Source organism: Dipteris shenzhenensis, chromosome 5 (assembly GCF_047967505.1).
Source record: "Dipteris shenzhenensis isolate YYH24624 ecotype China chromosome 5, Dip_SZ_1.0, whole genome shotgun sequence".
Lineage (NCBI taxonomy): Eukaryota > Viridiplantae > Streptophyta > Polypodiopsida > Gleicheniales > Dipteridaceae > Dipteris > Dipteris shenzhenensis.
In genome coordinates, this window is record NC_141600.1 from 9,652,548 (window position 1) to 9,680,308 (window position 27,761).

The window sequence follows — 27,761 nt, forward strand, 5'->3', positions numbered from 1 at the left end:
TCTTACCATCTCCAACAGCCACCAATGTCTCCAGATGTGCAGGTTGCAATACCTTGAACCAGTTCTTGGACATGTGTCTCTAGGCACCGCTGTCAGCATACCATCCATCAGTATCCTCACTCACGGTATGAGTTGAGTGATCCTTTATGATAGAAAGAGCTCCTCTTTTGCAACATTTGTTGATTCTAGCTTCAACTCTTCTTTGGGATTGCCGCCTTCCTTGTCTTTTGTTCTGTCGTCTTCTAGTTGCAGGCTTAAGCTATGTGGCCTCGCTCCTTGTAGTAGAAACACTTTAGATCCTGAGTCCTCTTTTTCTTGTCTCCGTTGTCTTCTTACTTCTTTCCTTTAGAGTTGTTGGGCTTGTTTCCACTCTCTCCATTGTCTTCTAACTTGTTTCCTTTAGACTTGTCGTCATCCTTGGGTTTGCCTTTTCCAATCTTACCCCTCCTCTTTTGCAAAAAGAGCCTTGTCACCACCATCTCCATCGTACTGCTTCTCTTGGGCTTCTTCTTGGAGTAGTAACAGCCCAAGTTCCACAAACATCACTACAGCAGACCGCCATCCTATTGTCATCACGGGCATGACGAACCCATTGAAGCTTCTAGGAAGAGAGCCAAGTCCAAGCATCACCAATTGACCTGTGTCCACCTTGTGACCAATTGCATCCAACTGGTCCCTCATAACCTTCACCTTAGTGAGATGGTCATGGATCTAGTCCCTATCCTCCATCCTCATAGTGAACGCTTGATTCTAGAGGGAAAGGATGCATGATGTGCTGTTTGGCTCGTAAACATTTATCAGGATCTTCCAAGCCTCCGCTGCTGTATCCACAAGCTATGACCAAATCTGAAGTGGTGCTGACTATCATGAAGAGTGCCTCTGCGTCTCTATGTGCCAATTTCGCGCTACTACTAGATCTGCTAAAGTTACCATGTTGGATCCATCGCCTCCATATCAGCCTTGCAAACAAATGACTTTGCAGCTTTACCTTTCAGATGATATAGTTAGTCTCATATGATTTCCCACTTTTCTCCAAAGTCGGGAGGAGTCACACATGAAAGCCTCTGTGAAATACTTGACAATCTTTGAACTGCATGCAATATTAAACTGAAAACTGAAATTACATCACCTTACTCAAACAAGGTCTCCTTGCTGGAGGAACGCCTATTTCAGTTTGTTGGAGAAGATCAAGAGGATACCACCTTCGGCTCTGATAGCATCGACAAACAAACGAAAGATTGGTTCCCAAGGGATACTTAAACAATGAGGAAATACATCAATTTTTGACACTTCTGCAAAAAGTATTAAAACAGGATACGTTCCCAAACTCAGCCTCTAAAAACACAACACGGTGCAGTTTCAATCTCATGATAGTCACTCATAAGGTTGAAAACCATAACCTCCATCACGCATAGCAGGGACTAGCTACTATGACATCCCCACTGACGTCATCAGCGCCCAACAGAGGGTGTAGACCATAATATAAACATATGCTCTCATACATACAAATCCACACACCTACACATACTTGAGCACCCATTTATACAAAGTCCGCACTCTGGAGGTGAAGGGCAGACTCATCCATGACGAAGGCTAGCACTTAAAAGAGAAGGCTAATAAAAAAGTATTCCAAAATCTCTTCATCCAAGCTACAACTGCTTGTGAAGACTAAACGATTTTATTTTAGTCTCTCTTAGACGAGCAATAAATCTAGACGAGTATTAAAGCAGGATCATGATTGCATTTGCAGCTCTATGCAGATGCAGGTTCCACCATTTGGATTCCAATCAGCCTTTCTCCATGGCGATGGGGAAGAGTACACATGTATCAGCAAGCAGGTCTTGTACCTATAGGTAAGGAGGCTAAAAGCTTGTAAGATCATCCAGTCCTTCAATAAACTGAAAAAGGAACCCTGGTCATGGAATGCAAAGATAGATGGTTCTTTTCCAAGCATTAATATGCTAAGTAAGAAGTACAACAGGGTTCAGATCTAAACCTGTTGGTGCTGAATGAGGAGTTGTCAGGACAGTTTTGGAGTAGCGGTTTGAACAATGACAAGGCCAGGTTTGCTCTTCTTTTCATTGGGTGCTGAGGTACTGCAAAGCAAGGGCAGCAACTTTGTTTCTCATGTTAAGTCCACAAGTATCTTGTCAGGAGGTTCAAAATGGAGGATTTTAAGTAAGCTATTGTACCTATTGATAAGTCCTGAGGTGCTGCAAAGCAAAGGCAGCAACTTTGTTTCTCATGTTAAGTCCACAAGTCAAGTGTCAGGAGGTTCACGACAATGTTTAGCTTGGCAAAGTGTTGTTTGCTCATGCAAGGACAAAGGACGAAAGTGACTGAGTTCAGTGAGGTCTTGACAAGTCAATTTGGCCTGAGCCACAAATTCCCTCAGAGTCTTCATGTAAGACTTGCCATAACCTCTAATTACAACTTGCATTTTGGAAACAAAAGAATCCCATGCATTATCAATATCAAAGTGGCTCTGAGAAGACAGAGATTGATATGCTTCAGTAACCATTGCCTTGAAAGCAACATGCTGCAAATAGCTATTGTTCACAATTAGATGTCGCCTTTGAGGCAATCTATCATCTCGCATATCATGAAAAGATAACCTCAACCATAATGGTGCATGATCTGAATGCACAAAGGCATAGTCAACCCACATTTTGCATGTAAAATCATCATTTTGTTGCAGAGCTACACTATACCAGCGATCCAAATGTGCCTGATAAGAAGAAAGGGCATTATGTTGGGAAGTGTATCCTAGTGACAAAGGCTGCAATTCCTTCCAAAGATCAACCAAATCAAGATGAATTAGTAATTGAGACCATGCATGCCTTTCAAAGGTTAACATATGAGTATTTCCTGATGTATTGTCACCGTGTTGCGGAGCATTATTGAAATCCCCACATATAAAGGCATGAGATCTCCATGGATATCGGTGCATGGCATCCCAAATTACACTTCTATCCCGAGAAGATTGAGGTGCATATACAGAAGCAAATTCAAACACCTCGCCTTGAATGATGCATTGAAGAATAATCCATCTGCCTTGATTGTCATTTAAAGCAATAACTGGCTGAAGCTCATGCTTAATTAGAATGACTACACCTGAGAAAGGGTGTTCCCGAGCATAGAAAATATCAGAGCCACAGTAATGACTTGTCTTTCCTGCATAGACATGTTGGTTGTGTTCTTGTAGTGTCACTATATCAAGCTGAAATCGATAGATATACAGCCACACAGATTTCCATTTCCTACTGTCACACATTCCCTGAACATTTAGTGTAAAGCATTTGATATGAGCAGTCATATTTACAGATATTTATAGTAGAAAAATAGCTATGTACAACAACAAACTTCAGGATGTCAACCCTTGTCTACCTCAGGGTGTGGGCCTCTTCCCTGAGAAGAAACATCCGCCTGAGGAGTAGACAGCAATGCAGCAACCTCTTCTTCAGGGAAGAGAATTCTGCTAGCTGTCACTGCAGCCCATGTGATTCCAATTCCAGAGTTGACCTCTGGAGAGTTTTCACTAGAAGATTTACCATTCCAAGTGCGAGGGGGTGGAGGTCGTCGAACAGAAATAACTTTTCTCGGACTTTGCCATCCATCAGTTTGAGTTTTTGGTCCTTTTGCTGAAGGTTGAATAACAGGAAGCGAAGGGAAAGAAGCACTCCCATTTGCAATAACTGGGGCTTTGCCTTTATCCTAATTTACTAAAAACTGTCTATTACCTTTATTTTTATTCCCGATAGAGGCAGAAGCATCCTTATTAGGCATCTGAGCGGGCAAAGTAGCAAGAGGCATTTTGTGCTGGCTCATTGGACACTGTGAAGCCATGTGCCCAAATTTTTTACATTCAAATGCATTGCCCATGTCAACATTGTTCACCGTGACTGAATAAGACTCCGGTGTGGGATTATCAGTATCCCAGAGAATACAAAATCGATTAGAGTTGCCGTTAGGCTGCGGTGGGCAAACCACTTTGCCTAAAGTTGCTGCAATTTTAGGTAAGAGTGAAGCCATGCATGGGGGGAAGTCTACAACTTCAACCCAGACCGGACATTGATGTCGAATCAGAGCCTGATAATCCCTTGTGGGGGACCATGGCAAAACATGCACCATTTGCTGCCCAAAAAAAAGTGGCGAATGTTCCAAAAGCATTTGCTTGTGAATCTCATCTACCATGATGTCCTCAAAAAAGCCTCGAGCTACATAGTGTACCTTACGAACAAACAAACCAGCCAGGGTGCGGGTCAACCAATTGCCTACCTCTGCAGTAGGTGGCATCCGACCTGGGAAAAATAAAATGACTACATTTTTGGCATATTCTCTAACTGGATCCACAATTTCATCCACTTCAACCATGAGACCAACTGATGGAACAGAGTCTTTCCACTCTTTCCTCGTGTCTGCAAATCCTTCGTGAATGACATCATAAACCAGTTGTGCTTTAACAAAATCATGCACAGGGTCATGCTGACCCTCAGCCTGCTTTTTCTTTTTGCATTGAATCGATCTATCCTTTTGAAATGTTTTTTCATAAGAGTATTCAGCCATATCTTCTGAAGAAGATGGAACCAAAAAAGAGGATACCTGTAAAGTGATAAAAGAGAAAACAGTCCCAAAAAAATGACCCACCAAGAAAAAAGAAATAGTGTATTTGCAAGGAGAAGAAACGGAAAGAGATATTTAGGGATTTAGAGAGAAGAAAATACAAGTTATGAAGAAGGAAAAGAGAAAAAACCAGGAAAAGATCCAAGATGAACTATAGATCAGAGGCAAAGAGAAGTTCTGGCGATGGAAATAGTGTACAAGACCCAGAAACCAAAGATGAGAGAAAGGGGAAGAGAAAACCCCTCAAACCAGTGTGTAGAAGTAGCCCGTGAGCAAACCCTATACAGACAGCAACCCAGAAGCAGAGAATGAGCCCGCAGCAGCAGCCTAAACAAGGTGGAACAGTCCGTACAGGTTCGTACACCTGTACGGAAGTCTGGCGGGACTGTAGGGCAGGGATTTACAGCCTGAGACAGCGGTTTATGAACACGGAGTTGGCGCAGCAGGCAGCTGAAGCATATGGGCTTATCTGAAGAGGCTAAGGGGCTGATGGGCTGCAGGTCCTCTCTCTCTCTACACCACACACACACACACACACACACACACACATGGACTACACACACACGCGCGCGCGCACGCATACACGCGTGCACACACATCTCCTAGGTGTAGTTTTGATACAATCTATAGTGGCTGCCGTACTAGAGCTATGCATGTTATTGGGATTTTATAGTCCTTGTTTCCCATATATCGTGTTAGATATCCAATGGACATGAATAGTCATTCCATTTAGCTCCATTCCCTTCTATTCTATTTCATATGTGTGTGTGTGTGTGTGTGTGTGTGTGTGAGAGAGAGAGAGAGAGAGAGAGAGAGAGAGAGAGAGAGATTTTTAAGCGTTCTTTGCAGCAATTCTTCTTTGATTTCTTGCAAACACACTGCATAGATCATGTATATTTAGCATACACTGAGATTTTCAGTTTATGTATTTTCGGCTGTCTCGTTTTGAGGTCGCTACTCTTGTAATATAATCAATCAAAAGTTTTACTTAAAAAAACAAAAAAAAAGTGTGTGTGTGTGCGAGAGAGAGAGAGAGAGAGAGAGGAGGGGGGGTAATGATTAATGACATTCACTGGCATGGTCATTTATTTATTGTAATATTGACTCAATTATCTAGCAAGACTTCCTTATTGTTGAGAATTTCCCTACCATATCCTCGAATCCTCAGTACATAGTAGAGTAAATAAGAGACTCTGCGGGTCTTTAGAAACCGAGTATAGCTGCTTATGCTTGGGCACTGATGACGACATAAGTGTTGCTTTGCTTGCTAAGTATGTCTTCCTTTTGTATTTCATAAAAGTTTTTGTTTACCTCTTATTTCTTCTCTTTCATTTTCTTCTTTTTTTCTATTTAGATTTTTTATCTTTAGAACAACAAAAAATCTAAATTTGTATGATTGGACTTATTCTAGTCTTACAAAGGTATATATAGATAATGTCATCAACAAATCTGAGGCATATTCCAAAGATACCAAGACTTCTAGATCTAGTAGTGCTTAGGTCACTCATGGAGGATCGTGGAGAGGGGTCACTACTTGAGATCCCAGGCATATCTTGGTGAGTTTCTATGGCTCTCAAGTCGATCCAAGATCTGCCATGACTATGTGAGACTTCCAATTTCCATCCTTCTTTCAACTTCATTCACATCAGGTTTGTAGAGGTGTACTACACACCTCTAGCCCCCGGGGTTTCTTTTGCATGATGTAATTTGAATGTTTGGTCTCATAGGCATCTTTGGCTTTCCATAGACATCATTAAATCTTCCTTTCCTTCTCTTTTTCCCCATTTTTTGAGAGCAAGAAGAAATAAGCTTAAGCAACTTAGAGCTATTCCTAAGCAAGTTGTAGACCATGAAGGCTTGTCTTGCATGTGTGCACAGTTTCATTCTCATCAACCTTTACGGGGATGTTGGAGCCCTAAGAACTCTGAAGTACTCTCATTTGAAGTTTTGATGTCTTGACTGGCTGTCTATTGGGTGCACTAGGTCAGATATTTGAAGTTGAGTGTAGGATTTGAATAACTTTGTTAAAAAATAGCTTCTAGATGTATAATTTCATATGCTTTTGTAATTTGAGTATAGTAACTAATATATTTGAGGTTCTAAAAGACCGATTTTCATTTAAAAAAGAAGATTGTAGATGTACAAGAACATACTTCAATCCAGGTCTCAACTTGCCTCCTTATAGGCTTTATGCTAGCTCTTTTATGGTGTCTTCTTGCAACTTGAGCTGTTTTGATATTTGAAATTTCTTGCATCAGGTCGCTATTTGGCACCTGAAGTGTTCCAAAGGAAGGCCTATGACCAAAAAGTGGATGTTTTTGCATTTGGATTGATTCTTCAAGAGGTTCGTACTCACTTTTGTGTAGAAGAATTTGGTTTTAGTGTGTTTCTTCCTTGATCAATTATATCTACATTGTTTTGTTCCATGAATTCTTTGTGACATTGAACTACATTGATCATTTTGATTTCTAGAATTCTTAAGTCAGATTTCCTTTGAAAGTATGTTGACGAGTCTACATTTGATGAGCTAGATATTAAATGCAGATGGCGTAGCCAAAAGTTTCCTTTACACTTTGTTTGATGGCTCAGATGATTGAAGGTTGTCTACCTTTTCCTCGTATGGAAAACAAGGAAGTTCCAGCTGCTTATGCAGATAAGAATATGAGGCCTCCTTTTAAAGCATCACCGAGGCGCTATCCAGGAGACTTGAAGAAGTAAGAGCTTTTGGTTTCATTTTTTAATTGCTACAGATAAATTACAATACATTATGAAAATATAAAGGCTGCGTAGTCTCGTCATTTTGTGGAACACATTCAAAGAATGTCAACATGCTTTTCAATGGTTTGTCTGAATCAGTTGTGTATATGTACATATTTGTGTGTGCGCACGCACACAGTGTAACTACTTGTCCCCTCTTTTCTAGGGACAGTTTCTCAGTTTCTTGTAAAATAATATAAATGGTTTTCACAAAAAAAAAGGTGTGCGCATAGTGTGAGAGTGTGCATGGTTGGTGTGTGGAGAGCTTGGAGAGAGTGGCTATGGAAAATCTGAGTTGATGGACTGTTTAGGGGGTGCTTTCCCCGCCCTTGCTCTGGTGGACGTGCGCCAAGCCTTCGGGAATCATCAGCTTGCCCAGCTTGCAGATGCGCCTCCTGATCGATCCTTTGTGCTACCCTAACCTGCTGTACGACCTCCTCCAGCGCCCAGGACTTGTACTTCTATTGCAAACTTCTCCTAGGAGCTGCTGATGTTGCAGCTCTGTCGGTTCAGAGGTTCCTGCAGCCCTGCTTTGGGTTTCCTTGCTGTCGCAAATTCTGTCTGTGGCAGTTCTTAGAGTTTTGCTGCCCCTGTCACCTCTTTTCTCGCCCTTTTTCCATGACTACTTTCAGTTACTGCCCACAGAGTGTATGCATGTGAGTGGGGGCTTCCATTTCCTTGTATTTGTGTGCCTTCTTTGCTGGGTTTTCTTTCCCTTTACTTTGCTTCCATATAGCCTTTACCTCTCTTTAGTTTTCAGTTCTATACTGCTGCCTTGATTCTCACTGTGTATAAACTTCTGCTCTCACTCTGTGTAGACAGCTCTTATCTAGCTGTCTTTGCTAGGGACATTGTGTGTATAAGCTCAGTTAGTTCACATACCCTTTCGCTCTCTTAATGTACTGGTTTTTAACCTTTTAAACATCATCTCTTTATCATGATTTTCTAGCCTACCTGTTCATATCTTAGGGTGATATTATATACCTCAGGTTCAAAGACTTTTCTTACGGTTTCTTATCAATATGACAAAACTTTCAACTCATAATAACAGGCAGAAGCAGGCCATGGGTCAGGATGACTCTCATAATGCATCTCATGAGGCTCAGCTTGTTTAGAAGTGATGCACGAGGGGTTTATCTTGCGGGACACGGATGGCCCCATCCCAGAATTGTACTCTGTCACTGCTGTGAATAATGTGGCAAAGGGTAATGCATTGTACAAGATTAATGGTGTCTTTGTGCAGGAGCTTGCTTGAATGCAAAAAATTTGGTCACATGGCTTCACAATGTCCCGTGGCTTTACATAAGATGCCTTCAGATGTTATACCTTCCCCTGTACAAAACAAGGATACATGTGTGACTTCTGGGATTTGAATAACGTGCTGCAACCTAGAGACAATACATCGGGTCCTACACATATGCTTGCCTCTGAGAGAATGCAATGGACTCAATTGTTGTCTCAGCTCGGTCTTGTTGACCTCTGGAAAGTGACTTGGCTTTGCTTCCGGGTTTTACCTTTCAGCACAATGCGACTCTACTTATCGAGGCCACTTAGATCACTGGTATATGTTTAATGCGCAGCAATATGGTGCTTTCACTTGTAACATGTGGGCTAATTATGCTTCCACACATTCAGATCATGCTCCTCTGTGGCTGCAATTATCATTTTATGAAAGCCAGGATGACAGGTTGCAAGATAGAAGGCTGCTTCTAATAAATAATAGTTATTTGCAGCATGAGCCTTATCAAAATATGGTGAGGGAGGCAATTGCTCCTCTTTGGACAAATTGTCATTTTGATGCTAATTATGCATGGACAGCTTTTGTCACATGTATGCAGCATGTTATTCTTGATTATGCTAAGAATTTTATGCGTACTCTCAGAGGAGATGCTACAAAAGCTAAAAGTACATGTCAAGGATTGACAGTAATTAGTCATTTTCGGGCATTAACTCAAGATGAGGCTGTTTGCTTGTGTCAAGCTACAAACTGTCTTCAAGGCAATGACGATAGGAAGGTTAAAAATGGGAAACTAGGGCTAGATAGAGGGCTTTCGCTGATAAAGGTTGTTCCTTGAAAACTTGCATCACAAGAGGAATTTACCTATATTTGCCGGGTTAAAAATTTGCATCAATGGACTTATGCCAACTTATCCAAGTGTGAAGGCCAGGTAATACCGATCCAAGAGGCATTTTATCCTCTCAAGGGCAAGCGGCGGATTCCTCCACAAAGCTTATGTATAATATGCAAACATGGCATCTAGTAGCTCCTGATTGTGACATGTCTTTAAGATTATCACATAATCATTACTTTACAATGCCCAACACCCCATGATTGGCAGTGTAGCTGAAAGAAAGAATAGAACTAGCATGGTGCATGCGTTGTTGGGATTGTATAGGGCACCTCCCCACAGTGAGCCCCCAATTGAGGACATGGGGGAATTGTGCCAGCATCAAAATAGGGTTCTGAGAGAGGCTGCCATTAGGGCAGGTCTGAGGGAGAGAAAGATGGGAAAGGGGCTGCCATATGGACAGCATGGAAGGCTGCCACGTGGGCTATACCCATGCCCTGGATTAAGGGCTGTCTATGTGGTGTCTACAGCCGGCCATGGGGCTGTGACAAAGCCCATATGGGCTGGGACAGGACTGCATTAGAGGCAGCAGCAGACTGGAGCAGAGAAGGCTCTGCAAGGGCAGCACACATACTCTAGCACAGCCCCTACCTGCTGTACATTTCTGCTGAGCAAATGCTGCTCTTTGCTGCGCTGTCTGCAGGGCCTATATCATGACCCTGGCAGCCTACAGGTTAGCCCAACAGGCGACTGCCATGTGGCAGTCAGGCGGCAGGTTTGGAGCAGGTTCAGATGGCAGATCAGGTCTGGCCAGTGTGCAGATCTGGTTGCTGATTCTGGGGGGATTCCAGCCCTATGTAAAGGCCTGTGGAGGATTGGTTACAGATCGGAAGCAGCAAGGAGGTCAAGGATCAGGGTACAAACAGTATCTCACCGTTGGCTGTCCACTGGAGCAGCAAGGAAGTCTGTCTGTTTGTAGGGCATCTACTCAGCCCACTGAAGCTTTAGGAGAGCATGCAAGCTGACAGTGTTTTGAAGGTGCCAGGAGGAGGTAGGAGAACAGTTTTGTGGTGCCAGGGGTCAGATCTAGGCAGTACCTTATCTGCTAGATGGTGGCACACTGCGCACACCTTTGCACAAGGTTTTGTCTATCTGTGAGCAATACACATATTTACTGTTTCTACTCTGCTCCACTAACTGTCTTCATTAACTTGTGTACAGAATAAGGGAAAGGAGTGAGATTTAAGCTAGTACTTTGTGATTTGTGGGGAATGTTTTACACAATTTTCTACTGCGGGATCGTTGGCTAGGACAAGAAACCTCCATCTCTCTTTTCTAACATGATATCAGAGCCCTGAGAAAGACTCACTAGTGCAGGAAGCTCGAACGTGAGAACCTCTTTGGAAGGAGATCTCAGTTCAGCCTTGTACACACATTATCTCCTACATTTCAATGAAGGAACTCCTAAGCCTCACATCCTTGTCATGGGCTAGTAGACTACCCATCCCAAGATTTGGGGAATCGGGTAAGCTTGACTTTATCCTCTCTTGAAGAGGAAGCTCCAGAGCCACCTGTTGGTAAGGATGATCTGGATGATTACGACAAGAGTAGAGCTAAGGCCTTAAGATATCAAGAATGCTTCTGGGGTAGTGGTGACGCCAGCAGATCCTGATGCAGAGAGAGAGTGGGTACTACGTCATGTAGAGGCCCTAGTCATAGTCATTTGCATGATTGCAGACTCGGTCCTCTTCTAAAGGACATGTATGAGATCAACAACGTATCTAGAATCCTCCGTAGAGACGGAACTCTACAACATGCCTATGGAGGAGGGGGACTTGGTACAGGATCACATGACTAAGGTGAAGGTAGCGAGGGATCAACTCTCAGCAGTTGGTCAGCAAACGGATTCGGCTCAGATGGCTAGGCTTTTTCTTAGCATGCTCCCTAGGTGCTATAAAGATATTGTGGCAACCATGATTGCTCCCCAGGAGTCATAAAGGTTTTGTCGCCTAGGAGTTATAAAGGTTTTGTAGCAACCATGATTGCAGGGCAACGGTCGGTAAAAGTAGGTGAGTTATACCTGTTCGACAACCCAGCCAAAAAAATGTATTCTACTAGTAACATTGTACTGTAGAGGAAAATCATATTTGGAGCACATGAGCTAGCCTTGTTTGATGTTGATGTTAGCTCTATGTGCAGATCATGGTATAGCCACATGTAGATTCATGAGCAGATGCATATATTGAGACTTTGCTTCCTTGAACAAGAGATCCCCCTATACTGCTTGCAGTTAAGAATCAAGAAGCCACACTGGTATGAAAAGTGTTCAAGATTATGCAAATGTGCAGTCTATTCCATCAAGGACAATGAGAGATCCACACCAAACAAGTCATTCATGAGGCTAACCATGCACTTATGACTAGTTTGATGCAGGCTCAAAACCCCTGTTATTTAGCAATGCAAATGGGCATGCTGAATCACAGCATTCCATAGAGAATAAGTATTGCCACCTCCAAGCCACAATATTATGGACATTATGCTGACATACAATTTGAGGTGCCATGCCGATGGGGTGATTGAGAATATAAAATTTTTGTCGTATCAAGGTGGATGCTTATTAAAAAGCTATTGTCAGCACCACGTGCCTGAAGATACATTCTTATTTTTTGTGTATATGCTTTACAACCAACACATCTCAAAGTAATCTTTATTTATGCAAGAGGAGCAGTGAAATTCAAATCTTTGAGGCACCATCAAGATGATTGACGTAGAAGGTTGCGTTTGGTGCGTTGCCCTGCACCTATCGATCAACAAGTATCGTTGGGGGAAATTATTAGGAAAACTTGTTTTGAAAGCCATGTGGGCATTACATTATGGTACTTTCTTTGCAGAATTCTGATAAGGTAGTGCTTGGTATGACTCAAATTTATTGAAGTTCCAATGGATGAGGTAAACTAGAGCACTAAAGATAAGATTTCAATTCTACATTGAATTTATTTGGTGCAATTGAATGAGCATCCCAATGCAAGTGTCGGTGTGTGGATATGTGTGCATGTGCGAGCATGTTAATATATCCTTGTGCATTTTTAGCACTGCCCTGCTAGGGGCAGGCTATAGCAATGAGAGAGTTGCCCTTTGAGGGCCCGTCTAATGCGGACTTGCTAAGGTGGATTTTTACATTGGAAAAAGAGACTTTCCAAAAAAGAAAGGTAAGCTCTCCGCTCCCTCTCTTCCTCTCTCACTCTCTTCTCCTCTCCGTTGGCTTCACATGCAACATGCAAACACCAAACAAGTAAGTCGTGTGTCAACCAGGTGCAGCACAGCACAAATACAAGACACATTGTGATTGAGATTGATTGGGTCTCACTTGAAGGAGCATGGAAGGTGTGGCGGCGGTGTTGTTTCAGGTGCACCTGTCCACTGTTGCACTAGGAGGGGGGGTGGGGGTGGGGCTTGGGCTTTGGCGTGGTCACGGAATTCGATTGCTACCTCCTTCCATAGCTGTGCTCGCGGCGGATGGACTCAGATCAATGCTGTGCTCGCTAAGTTGACTCTCGCCAATTTTGATCCCTCTTCTCGTCTAACACCTGCACAGTTCTTTGCAGATTCTTGATCCTGCGCTCTTGACCTATAAAGTGTCTACCTGCTTCTAATACTAGCCTCGCTTGCTCTGAACCGGATTCCAAAAATTGAATCTGCCTCGCAAGCCTAAAGAAATTATTGTGTATTAGCATCCAAACACAGAAAAGCGGGTTGCTTCCCTCTTTTTCCATAAACACCGGAACATGATAGCTTTTGGTCCAAATCTATTTGGCTCGATCGGCGCAGTGTAAGGTATTTTGAGTCTCTCCCAAAGACAGATTACTCGGGCTGATGTTTGCGATCATAGAAGTTTGAAAGGCACCACCTAAGGAATCCTGCAAGTCCCACACCTAAAACAGCCTTGTACTTATCTCAGCAGCAGTATCAAAAAATCAAAAGTCAGATGCTGCAGCGTGCTGATAAATACCTTTAAGAGTTGGAAGGTCTTTCTTTGGGCTCTAATTGGATGTGCAGTTGTGGAGGCCTACATTGAGTGCTCTTTCGCTCATCCGTTCTCTTTTGCACTAAGTGGATTCTTCTTCGTATCACTTTATAGAAGCTATGTATGCCTTTCAACAACACGCTCAGTGATCAAATGTTGAACGGATATCTATAGATTGAGAGATCCACAGAGAGAGAGAGAGAGGAGTTTTTGGAAAGTGCTTTCTGCTGAAGCCTCAAAACAACACATTTTTCTGTAGAGATGGTCGTAAGCTACGAATGCATGAAGGCTTTTTTTACTATAGTGTTGACATATTTTAAGTTCTTATGTGAAAAATTTCACCTCTAGGTTCTGTCTTTTGTATTATTTTGTTGACTGTCGAGAAAGGAATGTGCCTTTTGCCCTCTCCCAGAGCATTGATACACTTGCTGAGGGCTAGCAAGGGTATGTTGATGTTGGCACCCTCTAGTGACCTGATAGTGCGCTGATCTGTTGCTAAAGCTCTCTCTGAACCAGCCAAGTCAATCAGCGATAGCTTTCCAATGTGAGATGCCTAAAGCGAGTCTTCTTGCAGCTGCACTTTGTACTCTACTCTAACCTGTGCTAGCCATGTTCAAGCAGAGTCTTTACCCCCAAATCCGAATTCAAAATTAACATCATGAGAACTCGTTTTGTGAGGCAAGTATACCTGCAAGATCGCATGGGAACGGGGAGAAGTCTCGTTCACTCTTGTTGGTTCTGTGGTTCTATCTTGATTGCCCTACTGAAGCAATGCCATTACCTGTGTGCATCCATCCCCTATGAGATCCTCTCTCTCTCTCTCTCTCTCTCTCTCTCTCTCTCTCTCTCTCTCCACATATGTAATGGTAGCAGTGTTGTGCTACAGGAGCACCAACCTCATTGCGGGAATATTCTTGATATTGCATGAGCTTTGCCGCAATAATGCCTTGCATAGCCTAAATAGTATAAGCGACCATTTGAAAAGAAAAGGACTTCTTACTCGACTGATGATGGAAACAGAGGCACATCGCAGAATAAAGATACAATGCATGTTTGCTGTCTTCCCTTAGAACAAGCAGTCTTCCAGGTGAGAGCAATTCCCTCACGGACTCAATTATATACTTCAAGATACGAAAAGCATACCACATAGTCCCCTTCCTTACTGCGCTACCTCAGGTTGGAAAACAATCATTTAGTGCAAGGACCGTAACCCCAAGGCTCTGCGTTGTCCCAAGCATGGTGTGAGTTTTCCCTGCACCCGTTGTTCCGCAATAGAAGACAGATCTATTCCTTCCTTGTAAGACACTCTCAGCCAGATCTGTTGAACTGTTGTGACCAAAAAGTAAAGATTCTATTCTTTCTTGTAAGGGCAGTGCTCTTGGCACCCCGTGCCTCTTGTTTAAATCCTTAGGCTACACCCACACGTGGTGATCGATGAAGTTGGTCGAAAAGTCATAATAGCTATTCCTGCTAGGCATGGCATAGCTTTGGTATTCCACCTTGTGGGTAACTATCATGGGGATAATATCACTGTTATATTTGTTTTATGGGATGAGTTTGGGCCTGCTCTCTGTATAGACAGATTTTTTCTTTGTATTAGTGCACACAAACTTTGTCACAAAGTGTTTGTTCACTTCCAAGTGTTGATATTATGATACGTCTTTCACTTTATAAGGGTGGGATGAATTTGGGGTTGCTCTTTGTATAGACATCTGTTTTCTTTGTATTAGTGAACACCGAAACTGTGTCGCAAAGTTTTTACTCACTTCCAAGTGCGTTGATATTGTGATAAGGCTTTCCATTATAGGGGTGGGTTGCCCTATTCACAACCTCTCTAATGTTTTTTGCTTGGAGGCGTTCGATTCGAAAGAGACTAAAATGGAAGTATCGCTGCATGGGCAGTTATCACCTGGATCAAGACTGTGGGCTTGTTTTGGATCAGAGTGTAGCCTTCATCATAAATGCATCGGATCTTTGCCTCATGAGTTTGGACACGATTAATTCAGACCATCAGGACAAGTTTGGGCTTTTTGCACCCATCTAGATATATATTTATAGAAAATCTTGTAGTTAATAACATTCAGTGTTGAAAATAAAGGGGTCTGCGATGTTCGTCAATCTTCCATCTGTTTTTGGCTTTTTCTTTCAATTTTATGTTGTTTTAGCTTGGGTCTTTATTTTTCTCATGATCTAGGCTACCTTTCCTCAATGCTCAGCATGAGGACTATGGGACTCTTTGTTTTCTGTGCTTCAAAGATTCTCTCGGTGAAAATTAGGGATTTATATGAATGCAAACTGTCTGATGAGGTTAAATGATCCAAAATGGCACGACAACTTAGCTATTCCGCTTTCGGATTTCTATAACTTTCCTTGCGCATTAAATTAAGCAAGATACTCTGCGCTAGAAATATCCATGGCACACGGCATGATCTTGGTCTGTTATATCCTGACATTTTGGTGGTACTATTAGGCACTTGTATGTTATGCTGCTTTGTGTCCTCTTTTCTCAATTCTAAGGTTGCTTCTCATCGCATGTGCAGGTTGATTGAAGAGTGTTGGGATAGTAACCCTGGAAAAAGACCAAATTTTATGCACATCATAGACCGGTTAGAGAGCATTAAATATAGATGTTCACAGAGTATTTTTTGGAAGGTGGCAAATTTTTGTTCAGTGGTCTAGACAACTTTTTCCTAGTCCTGTTAAATCAGGCTGTGACTGTGACTCATGTATTGTAAACTTGGAGGATCCTGCTTGTCTTTTGGGAAATCCAATCAACTATTTGACTAGACGAGCTCTACAAAATTATATAGGGATGTTGTAGATCTGCTCAACTCCATGTATCCTTTCCAAGCATAAAGACCTGCATTTCTTTTGGAAGGGCTTTCTTTGTGCATTGATCTGATCTTATTAGAAGTCTCGTAAAATGTTGAGGGATCTTTTGGATCTGCTCAAGTTTTGCATCCCTTCAAAGCTTAATGTGTGACTTATTTGCATGTGCATGCACCTGAGGGGTGTGCATTGCATGCACGCTCCCACTCTGTCCGAGTACATGCATATATAAGAAAAGAAATGTTCGCTAAGTCACAGGCATCTTTGTGTTGACCTAATCAAGTATCCCCTCTGGGCAAAATGATATCAACTTGTTTGAAGTACATCAGAACCACAGCTTTGTGCTTGTGGGTAGAATTGTCTTAGGGGGATGCAATTGAAAAAAAAATGGGATGAAGCATAGGCCCACCCTGCACAACTTATTAGAGATTGAATGACGTACAAACAGAAGTTACATGGTATCTCAGACTAATTGTGAGGTAGAAAGTCTTGGAAAGTGTCAAGGGAAAAACAGCAGCCTATGTTCATATCACAAAGATAGGAAAAGGGGTCACTCTTGAGAAGGATAAGGTAGATAATGACAACACTTGATAGGTAGCCAAACAGACTTTCAAAAAAGAAATGGAGTTGGAGATGTAAGCTAGTACATGGTACATACTATTGCCATATACTAAAATAATCATTCTTCTAGAGATGTAAGGAAGGTAGGCCTCAATCTCCCCTATGTCTTGAATGATTTCTGCTAGCTTCTTTCATCAATGCTAGATTCAGGATTCCAATTTGCTTCTTTTGTCTATGGCCAAGTCTTAAACCAAGGCTTTGAGACCTTCCATCTCCTCCCTTTGTTCCATTGACCTTCCATCTCCTCGTGGCTCTCAAAGCCTCCATCCATGAGCTCCTTCTTTGTGACATGTGGTAGCTTAATTTTATCTAAGTTGCCACGTGTCCTCAAAATTTTCCCCTCTTGTCCTTGGTTAGTAGGTTAAAGATGTCTACTTTTCTAGTTAGACGCGTACAACCAATAAGAAAGACAATCTCATCTATTTGTATAGTGGGTTAGAGTAGTGTCTGAGGATCTCTTTGTGTTAGACTTCTCAACAACTCGTCTTGAAAGAAAGAGGTGATGCGATTGTGCATTAAATTTTTATGAAATGCCTCAATCTTTTTAATAGAGCTACCTAGTACAAATCGAAGCTAAGCACTGCTACCCTTGTTGAGTCTCCTTAGGGTTCTCATAGAAAGTTGAGCATCAAACTATCTTGTGGTCATTTGGCTTGATTTAATGGATGTCCCAAAGTGAATCTATAGTCTATTGAAATCTTGGACAAAATGTATTGTCTTAGTGTGGAGTTGATGTGATTAAGTTCATGGTGAACCCCATGGTACAAGATCGATGATTCTCTAGTTAGGTAGGTTGTTAAATTACTTCATTCTCTATTATTTGGCAATAATTGGTCCTTGTAAAATTGTGGGAGTCTCTACGATTTGGAAGTGTTCAAGCTCAGGTGGATTTGTGTGTTTGATCGACTTGTGAGGGGGGCCCAATATCATGGTCTTTGGAGGGCTACTTTCTATAGTCACCTTGAGATCTATGCCATGCAACTTGTTTGGATTGGAGAGAGAGAGAGAGAGAGAGAGATTCAATAGTCACCTTAAATTCAAGATAGCAGCCATTTCTCTTGAAGAACAATTCATGTAGCTTTGGACATGTGCCCTCTCAATTAAGAAAACGCATAGGGGCATTGTTTTTAAGGAAGAGATCATGCTTGGATTTACTAGCTTTGCCATTCTCACTAACATTTTCGTCAAGCACTACATATATTTTTAAACAATCTATGTGATCCATGGTAGTTGCTCTACAATAGTGTGAACCCTACCTATAGATAACATAATGGTGTTAGTCATGTAAGGAGAAGGGACATATATTGAACTATTGGCCAAGATATATGGGCAAGGGTCCACGCATGTGTTAAGCATTTTTTGGAGACCCAGATAGATGTTTTACATAGTAATTATTGAAGAGGGAGGCTAGGTTATTAGGAATAAGTTTGAGGTGGGTTAACTTGTGATGTCATAAAGGGCTTGGAATGATGACTTCATATATGTCAATTCACTAATGTTAAAAGGAGAAATTTTCAAAGCTATGTTGACGCCCAGAGTGTTCTTATCAAAGAAAAATGTAGATGAAGTAGAGTTCACTTAGTTGGGAGAGTCCTAGGAATCATGTGTGTGAGTGAGAGAGAGAGAAAGAGAAAGAAAGAAAGTTTATTAAAGTCTTTGGAAGATTGATGTAATTGCACATACATTGGTTGTTGATGGCCATGACATGCACACCTGGCTCTTGGATTCAGGCGCTTCTTTTCATGTTACTCCTCATAGGGAGTGGTTTACTTCCTACACAGGTACTCATGGAGTTGTTCACCTTGGAAACAACTATGCATGTCAGATTGCAGGGATTGGCAATATACAGATAATATTCCCTGATGGACGCATATTTATGCTTGATGATGTTCGCCATGTGCCGCAAATCAAGAAAAATCTGATTAGCACTGGCTTGTTGGATGATAGTGGTTATCACACCACATTTGGGGATTCCAAATGGGTAATTACTGATGGCCAGGTTGTAGTGGCTGAGGGTTATAAGAGTGATACCTTGTACCCTCTTTATGTTTCCAGTGTAGGTAATCATGTTGTTGCCATAACCGAGCTGCCAAAAGGTTTCATTGTGGCATAGCCGGTTGGGACACATGTCCGTTAAAGGAATGCAAGAACTGTCACGTTTGGGTTATCTGTCGTCTCTTTCATTTTCAGATTTGCCTACTTGTGATAATTGCATTTTTGGAAAGTATTCTATGACTCCTCATAAGAGGAGAACTCCCCAGAAAAGAGCACCGCTTGATCTAGTGCACACTGATTTGTGTGAGATGCCACAGCTATCACTAGGGGGTGCAAAGTATTTCATTACTTTTATTGATGATGCCACATGCAAAGTGTGGGTCTATTTCTTGAAGCATAAGAGCGATGCCTTAGATGCTTTCAAGAAGTTTGTCGCTCAGGTTGAGAATCGGACAGGACGCAGGCTGAAATGCCTCAGATCCGATAATGGGGGTGAGTATGTGTCACATGCTTTTGTATAGTTTTGCGAAGCTAAGGGCATTAAACAGGAACTCACAGCCCCTCATAATGCATCTCAAAATGGTGTGAGTGAGCGGATGAATCGAACTATTCAGGAGAAAGTTTGATGTATGTTGTCTTATGCTGCATTGCCCCATGGCTTTTGGGCAGAAGCCATGCAAACATCAGTTCACCTAATTAACAGGTCGCCGAACAAGGCTTTGGAGCTGAAAGTGCCAGAGGTGTGGTCTGGCAAGCCACCTTCATACAAGCACTTACGTGTGTTTGGCTGCGAGTGCTTTGCTCATGTACGCAAAGAACTGCGCACCAAACTGGAGCCAAAATCTTTCAGATGCATCTTCATGGGTTACGGTGACGAAGGTGAAATGGGGTACAGGTTATGGGATCCCATCAAACGGAAGATTATACGCAGCAATGACGTCATCTTTAAAGAGGATAGTGTACACAAAGAACCCGTGCAACCTGTGGAATACAAAAGGGTTGTTTATGATGATGTCGGACAGCAAAGAATGCCCATTAATATGCAGCAGCAGGCTGCTGTAAATAACCCTGTTCAAGAGGGTATATAGGGTGAAAATCAGCCAGACAATTTTGCCAATGATGCACCACTGGATATGCCAGCAAATGGCGCTGTAGAACAGCCAAATATGGTGGTACAGCCACCCGTCATGCATGACGAACAGGCTAGACAACAGCCTAATATGGAACATTTTGTTAGGAGGAGCACCCGTGTACAACGGCCTCCTGACAGGTTTGTTCCAGGAGCCAATAATGTGGCTGACTTTATCATGCTGACAGATTGTGGTGAGCCTTCCAGCTTCAAGGAAGCTATGGGAAGAACAGAGAAAAGGAAGTGGGAGAAAGCCATGCAGTCAGAAATGGACTCCTTACTTCAAAATGATACATGGGACTTGGTGCAGCTACCTGCAGGCAGAAAGGTTTTGCCGTGCAAGTGGGTTTACAAAGTCAAAGTGGATTCAAATGCTTTACCGAGGTATAAGGCCAGATTGGTTGCCAAGGGATTTAAGCAGGAGAAGGGCATTGACTTTGATGAGATCTTTTCCCCTGTAGTCAAGATGACTACTTTGAGAGCAGTGTTAGCTCTTGTTGCTCATGAGGACATGGATTTATGTCAGATGGATGTGAAGACTGCTTTTCTTCATGGAGATCTCCATGATGAGATCTACATGAGTCAGCCAGAGGGATATGCTGTTAAAGGGAAAGAGCAGCTTGTGTGTAAGCTCAAGAGGAGCTTGTATGGACTCAAGCAGGCACCAAGAGAATGGTACAAGAAGTTTGATGCCTTCATGCAGTCCCAAGGGTATCATAGGTGTGAGACCGATCACTGCTTGTATACCAAACGGGCAAAGGATGGCAGTTTGATGCTACTCATTCTATATGTAGATGACATGCTGATTGCCAGCAAATCTCAGCAGGAGATTAGTGCTTTGAAGAAACAACTGCATAAGTCTTTTGACATGAAAGACTTGGGTGATGCAAACCACATTCTTGGTATGCGGATTATTCGTGACAAGTCCAAGGGACTTTTGTTTCTGTCACAGAAGGAGTACATTGACAAAGTACTGCAGAGGTTTAAAATGGAGGGGGGGAAGTCTATTAGTACCCCGTTGCCTCCACATTTAAAACTCAGCAGTAAGGACAGCCCCAGATCAGATGATGATAAGGCTGAAATGGCCAAGGTTCCGTATGCATCTGCAGTTGGTTCTTTGATGTATGCCATGGTTGCCACTCGTCCGGATATTGCTTTTGCGGTGGGAGTCATCAGCAGGTATATGGCAAATCCAGGCAAGCGGCACTGGGAAGCAGTGAAAGGCGTCTTGAGGTATCTCAAGGGTACCAAATACTTGTGCATATGCTATGGTAGGCAGGATGCATTGGTACATGGTTTTACAAATTCAGACTATGCAGGGAATGCAGATAACCGGAAGTCTACTACCGGTTATATTTTCACATTTGCAGGAGGTGCTATATCATGGGTGTCTCGGTTGCAGAAATGCATTGCTCTGTCAACCACTGAAGCTGAATATGTTGCAGCCACTGAGGCTTGCAAGGAAGCAATATGGCTTACTCGGCTGGTGAGAGATTTGGGCATTACAGGAGATATGCCAGTTTTGCATTGTGATAGTCAGAGTGCTATCATGTTGGCAAAGAATCCGGTCTTTCATCAGAAGACCAAGCACATAGATGTGAAATACCATTTCATCAGGGAGGTACTGGAAGACAAGCGGCTTGAGCTTGTGAAGGTGGATACTGATGATAATCCTGCAGATTTGCTCACTAAGAGCTTGCCTACAGAGCGGTTTGTACATTGTCGCCACATCATGGGATTAGGATGAGACCATTCTTATTTTATGGTCTTGTATACAGTAACTATATATTGCTGTAATTGTTTATTCTTTTCTCCCCTTTAGGCACATTGGCCTTTAGGTGGGAGGTTGTTGGGGTAAAGGCACATTGCCACCCTTTAAAATGTTATGACACCTATGGCTCTCTTAAGACAGTCATAGGGTGAATCCCTAATCCTAATAAAACTCTTGAGTTTGTGGTGTGGCTCAACACATTATACACACCCACACTTCTTGTGTCTCCCTCTCTCTGTCTCCATCGTTCCACTCTCTCACTCTTTCCCTCACACTTATGAATTAGTACTACCATTCTACATTTTTGCATTTTGCATTGATGTGGATGCTCATTTAGTAGCTCCACCACCACAACTCATTTGTACCAAGCTTTCGCAGTCTCATAGATCATGTCTGTCACTGTCACTGTCCTCTGCTGCAACATTCACTGCATCCAAGTCATCTGCCTTAGCCTTGCCTTTGCCTTTGCTTCCACTGCCTGCATCCTTTGTCTCAGCCTTCTTGGCTTTCTGATCCCGTATAAACTTGAAGCATTTAGACTTCACATGTCCCTTCTTGCCACAGTAAAAGCATTCAATATCCTTTTTGCCACGGGACCGACTGCGAGATTTGGACTTGCCAGCAGATCTCCCCTTTTGTTGAGTCCTACCTCTTTCCTGTACTTGCAAAGCATTGGAAGACTTGCTACCCGCATTATTCTTCCTGCTCATCTCCTCCATGAGAAGAGAGCTCTCCACATCAGCATACATAAGAGTGACATTTGAATTAGACAGGGTGGTCTTGAAAGTGTCCCAACTCTCAGGGAGGGTACACAACAAGAAAGTAGCCTTGAACTCCTCATCAAGGTTCAATCCCTGTGCAATAAGCTGTGTAAAGATCGCAATGAACTCACTCAAGTGTGAGGTCATAGCTGTACCTTCCTTCATGCGAAGGTCGACAAGCTTCTTCAACCAATAAACCTTACTGGCTGAACTCTTTTGGGCATACAACTCTTCTAGCCTCTGCCATAGGCCATAAGAGGTCTTTTTAGCCTGAACATTGAACACAAGAGAATTAGTGAGAGTAAGCATGATAGCAGCCCTTGCGGACAAATCAAGCTCCTCCCACTCATCATCTGCCATCCCAGATGGCTTGACACCCTTCATCCTTATGGGCTTAGAAATCTTCTTTAGCAGAAGTACATTCAAACATTGTTCTGCCCATAATGCATAATTGTGTGCCCCTTCCAATTTCTTTATGTTCAGTATTGAAGATTCACTTCCCCCTGATGCCATATCAGATAAGGAAAGTGCCTGACTCCCTGTAAGTCAAAAAATGACTAAATAAAATTCTGATTTCTCAGAAAACCTGCTCTATCAAGAGCCAGGAGCACTCACAATAGTGCTGTTTTTTACTGTCAAAAAATCTGCAGCAAAACAGAAAATTTTCCCTCCAGTCACTGTACCTTCTGACACACTGTACCGTGCTCAAATAGGCATAAAACAGTAACTTCAGAATGTTGCAGCTGTTCCACAAGTGCTTTATCAGTGCATCATCATCTGACGAAGCACAAAACATTGCTGTCCTGGACACTTCTCCCACCTCAGATGAGGTATTGCACTGATTTTATATGCATAAACCACTTGTCATACACTATTTTGTCCATTGAAAAAGGCTCCAAACACCTCAGCCTGTCACAAACCTGCAACAAAGTATGGGACAAATCCCAAACAATCACCCTTCTGCCAAGGGGATAAAAGGCATCTAAAGTTCTCAAACAGTAACTCAAGTGCTCACAAGCAAAATCTGGGCAAAAGCCCCTTGATTTGACACTTGTACCAAGTGAAAAACACCTCAACACTGAGGTAGCATACAAAATACAGTGCTCTCCTGGCACTTTCACCTGACAATGTAATGCATAAACGGCCCTGTGTACACAGTAACACAGATCCCAACGTACAAACACTGAAGAGAAAATCTTTTGAGCACTGTCAACGATGGACAGTTAGGGACCGAGTAAACTCGATGCGCCCTGGCCAAGCGTGGCTCAACTGAGATTTTCAAAGTGTCGTACACAGAATGTGACCTGCAAGAAATGTCACTGAATACACTGTGGAAACAAGACCAATGTGGGCACCCTAGCTCCACACTGCCTCAAGGCATACACTGCATACACTTCCAGGCAAAAGCCCTTTGAAATTGTCACCCGAAAACTGAGATTTGCACTCAGCAAAAGCATAAAAGCCCTCTGCAAATTAAGGCATCTGACCTTCCCGAAACAAAATAACTGTGCAACCACTACACACTGTGGCACTAGTCACCTTAAGCACGAGGGACACGAGTGTACTTGCTGTACCTCAAACACACAGTTTTAGAACTGAAAAAAAATTCCGGGAATGCAGAGCAGAGTGTGCTCTCTTTTCCTTCTTCTCCAAAAAAAAAAAAGTGCCTGCTGTACCTTCTGTACCTGCACAGGGTACCTGCTGTACCCTGTACCTGCGAGGGCATGGATCCCCAAAAAAAAATTTCGACCTGTACCTGCTTGTCGCGGTGTCCATACAACCGCGTCCGTACAGCTGGTACGGTACGGCTGCTTGTACGGCTTTCGTATAGCCGGTACGACTGGCCGTACCGGTATGGCTGGCCGTACCGGTATGGCTGGCCGTACCTGTACGGCTTCTGTACGCTCCGGTACGGCTGCCTATGCAGTCGGGTTGTGCGACCGGTGCTGTGCGGTGCACGCGCTAGCTGCGCCCGCCTGGTAGCGGGTAGCAGTTAGCAGCAGCTAACTACTGCTGCTGCTGCAGCTGTGGCTGCGTGCGCGCCTGCTGTGCATGGCGGGTCGCGCACCTGCTACGTGTGGCGGTGCCCTGCTTGCTGCTGCTGCGCCCTGCTCGAACACCGCTGCCAGAGGGCACGAGGCCCGAGGGGAGAGGAAGGCGTAGAGGGAGGGGTAGACCGGAAATGAGAGGGAGAGGTAGAGGCTCTGATACCACTTGTGAGGGAAAGAGTGAGAGTGGAACGATGGAGACAGAGAGAGGGAGACATAAGAAGTGTGGGTGTGTATAATGTGTTGAGCCACACCACAAACTCAAGAGTTTTATTAGGATTAGGGATTCACCCTATGACTGTCTTAAGACAGGCATAGGTGTCATAACATTTAGAAGGGTGGCAATGTGCCTTTACCCCAACAATAAGTACAACATAGTCATGTTGGTGGTCGACTATATATCAATCTCATCATCATCAGAACATCGGGGATGAGGCAATGGGGGCATAAATCGGCAACAGAGTGTTGTCGGCCACTCACAGGTGCAGCCCTGGCACATCTCTTGGTTATAGCTCTGTGTCTAATCAGGGCTATCGTAACCACTGTCGATCGGGCTCCTCGACTCTAAATAGGGAGGGGATGTCCCCAATTGTGATATGTGTGGCAACCCTCTGTCTGAGTTGTCGGGTCACTGGCTCCGGGTCACGATCATGTCGAGGCCTCATCCTATGGGGGTCCATGTGATTTGGCTGAAAGAACTCTGTGATAGAGCTCTGAGACGGATCAGCCAAGGAAAAAGTCTGCTCCTGTCTCCATGCTCCAAGTATCCTCTCGCAGTGTCTTAGTACCTCATGAATAAAACATGCCAAACATCGCTGCTCTGGGTAGGAGAGGAATGAGGCCAAAATCCCATAGCTATCTTTGAAGAGGCAGTAGAAACGCCCTCGGATCTCATAGTAAACAAGACACCTGAAGATGAAGTGCTCCTCTTTCTCAACCTATTGCATGTCACATAATGTGCATATGTGCCTCTCCTTGGGTAGTCGCTCAACTCTGTTGCTCTTGATACGAAGTCAATGTGAAGAGACGTGGAACCATTGTCCAATAGAGATCCTCAGTGAGTGGGGTAAGTAGATCTGCGTGTATCTTAGGGGGTCACTGAAACCCTCAGCTGTGATATGTAAGAAGTGATCTATGTAGAAGCTAAGCTTCATTGGGAGTTTACTCGGTTCCAACCAGGTCCGAAATATGTGTAGCTGTAAGAGATCCTCACGAATAACCTGGTTGACCTCGTGTGATAGGAGGGGAGAAAATGGAGCGGGAGGTAGTGTATCCATATAGAGCCCCAGTCGCTCATACTATAGAAGAGGACAGTGCTAGCCAAGGTAGCTTGCTACGCCCAAAGGTGTAATCCCCATACTCCTTGACCCGATACGGATACTATCGTAACCACTGTCGATCGGGCTCCCCGACTCTAAATAGGGAGGGGATGTCCCCAATTGTGATATGTGTGGCAACCCTCTGTCTGAGTTTTGTCGGGTCACTGGCTCCGGGTCACGATCATGTCGAGGCCTCATCCTATGGGGGTCCATGTGATTTGGCTGAAAGAACTCTGTGATAGAGCTCTGAGACGGATCAGCCAAGGAAAAAGTCTGCTCCTGTCTCCATGCTCCAAGTATCCTCTCGCAGTGTCTTAGTACCTCATGAATAAAACATGCCAAACATCGCTGCTCTGGGTAGGAGAGGAATGAGGCCAAAATCCCATAGCTATCTTTGAAGAGGCAGTAGAAACGCCCTCGGATCTCATAGTAAACAAGACACCTGAAGATGAAGTGCTCCTCTTTCTCAACCTATTGCATGTCACATAATGTGCATATGTGCCTCTCCTTGGGTAGTCGCTCAACTCTGTTGCTCTTGATACGAAGTCAATGTGAAGAGACGTGGAACCATTGTCCAATAGAGATCCTCAGTGAGTGGGGTAAGTAGATCTGCGTGTATCTTAGGGGGTCACTGAAACCCTCAGCTGTGATATGTAAGAAGTGATCTATGTAGAAGCTAAGCTTCATTGGGAGTTTACTCGGTTCCAACCAGGTCCGAAATATGTGTAGCTGTAAGAGATCCTCACGAATAACCTGGTTGACCTCGTGTGATAGGAGGGGAGAAAATGGAGCGGGAGGTAGTGTATCCATATAGAGCCCCAGTCGCTCATACTATAGAAGAGGACAGTGCTAGCCAAGGTAGCTTGCTACGCCCAAAGGTGTAATCCCCATACTCCTTGACCCGATACGGATACTTGATGACCTGAAATGCAACATCTAGCTGTAATGGGGGTGACCCAAACTCAGCTTAAATGATTTGGCGAGGAATAGATTGCTTACCATGAATCATCAATGATAACATCAAAACCTATAGCCGCTCTACACGGGCCTACTCTGTATTCGACAACATGGGCTGTCGTACATTCTCGCTGGACAGACCAAGGAGTCAAAAAGCAAACACTTGGTCCGTGGATCCTGAAAGTGCGAGCGGAAGCACTGCCTCTCTAGTTTGGCCAATGAAGCATATCCTCTGCTCAAGCGTGTGTGCATCACGGGTCTCATAGTGAAGATGGGTCCGAAAAAGACAACCCCAAGATAAGTGTATGATGAAACTATCTCAACAGGTGATCCATCAAATGTGAATTGCTCCTGGCGCATAACGGCTCGAGATGTATTGAAGATCATAACCTTGGTTTTACCTAGGTTGACCTTTAAATCATGAGACTCACAAAAGGACTGTAGTGCATCAAGGTGTCTCTGGAGCCCCTCTGCTGAAGAAGACAAGAGAGCCATGTCATCTGCCTAAAGCAATATCCGAATCAGCATGCCCACCAGAGAGCAACCTACTCCCCCCTGTGTCTGCATCACAAGTAGGTGATAATGGACACCGTTCTATGACCCCTATGATGCTCATGATCTCGTCTGTCCACCCAGATCTTGCTCGAACTCTGCCTGAAACTCTCTCATAAAGTGCCATGACAACCCAAATGATCTCCTGGTCATAACCCAAATCTTGTATGCGATGTATGAGGCGGGTTCTCAGAACGGTGTCAAATGCCTTGCGGAAATCCACAAATGAACAATAAACCCTTTGCTTCCGTGTCCTTGTCTCCTCAATGATACATATGAGCATGAGAATGTGGTCCATGGTTCCAT

General features: G+C 43.5%; 1 protein-coding gene across 3 annotated transcripts in view; it reads left to right on the forward strand.

Annotated features, from left to right (window-relative positions):
* LOC147901593 (serine/threonine-protein kinase 12-like) overlaps window positions 1-16,399 on the forward strand; it is a 120,696-nt gene extending 104,297 nt beyond the window's left edge. For all 3 annotated transcript variants that reach the window (XM_087374482.1, XM_087374485.1, XM_087374483.1), the window contains exons 10-12: window positions 6,882-6,967; window positions 7,213-7,337; window positions 16,014-16,399. In XM_087374482.1, coding sequence (XP_087230608.1) covers window positions 6,882-6,967; window positions 7,213-7,337; window positions 16,014-16,152 — 350 coding nt within the window. In that variant the 3' untranslated portion in view covers window positions 16,153-16,399. The remainder of the gene's footprint in view (window positions 1-6,881; window positions 6,968-7,212; window positions 7,338-16,013) is intronic.
* The last annotated feature ends 11,362 nt before the right edge of the window (window positions 16,400-27,761 follow it).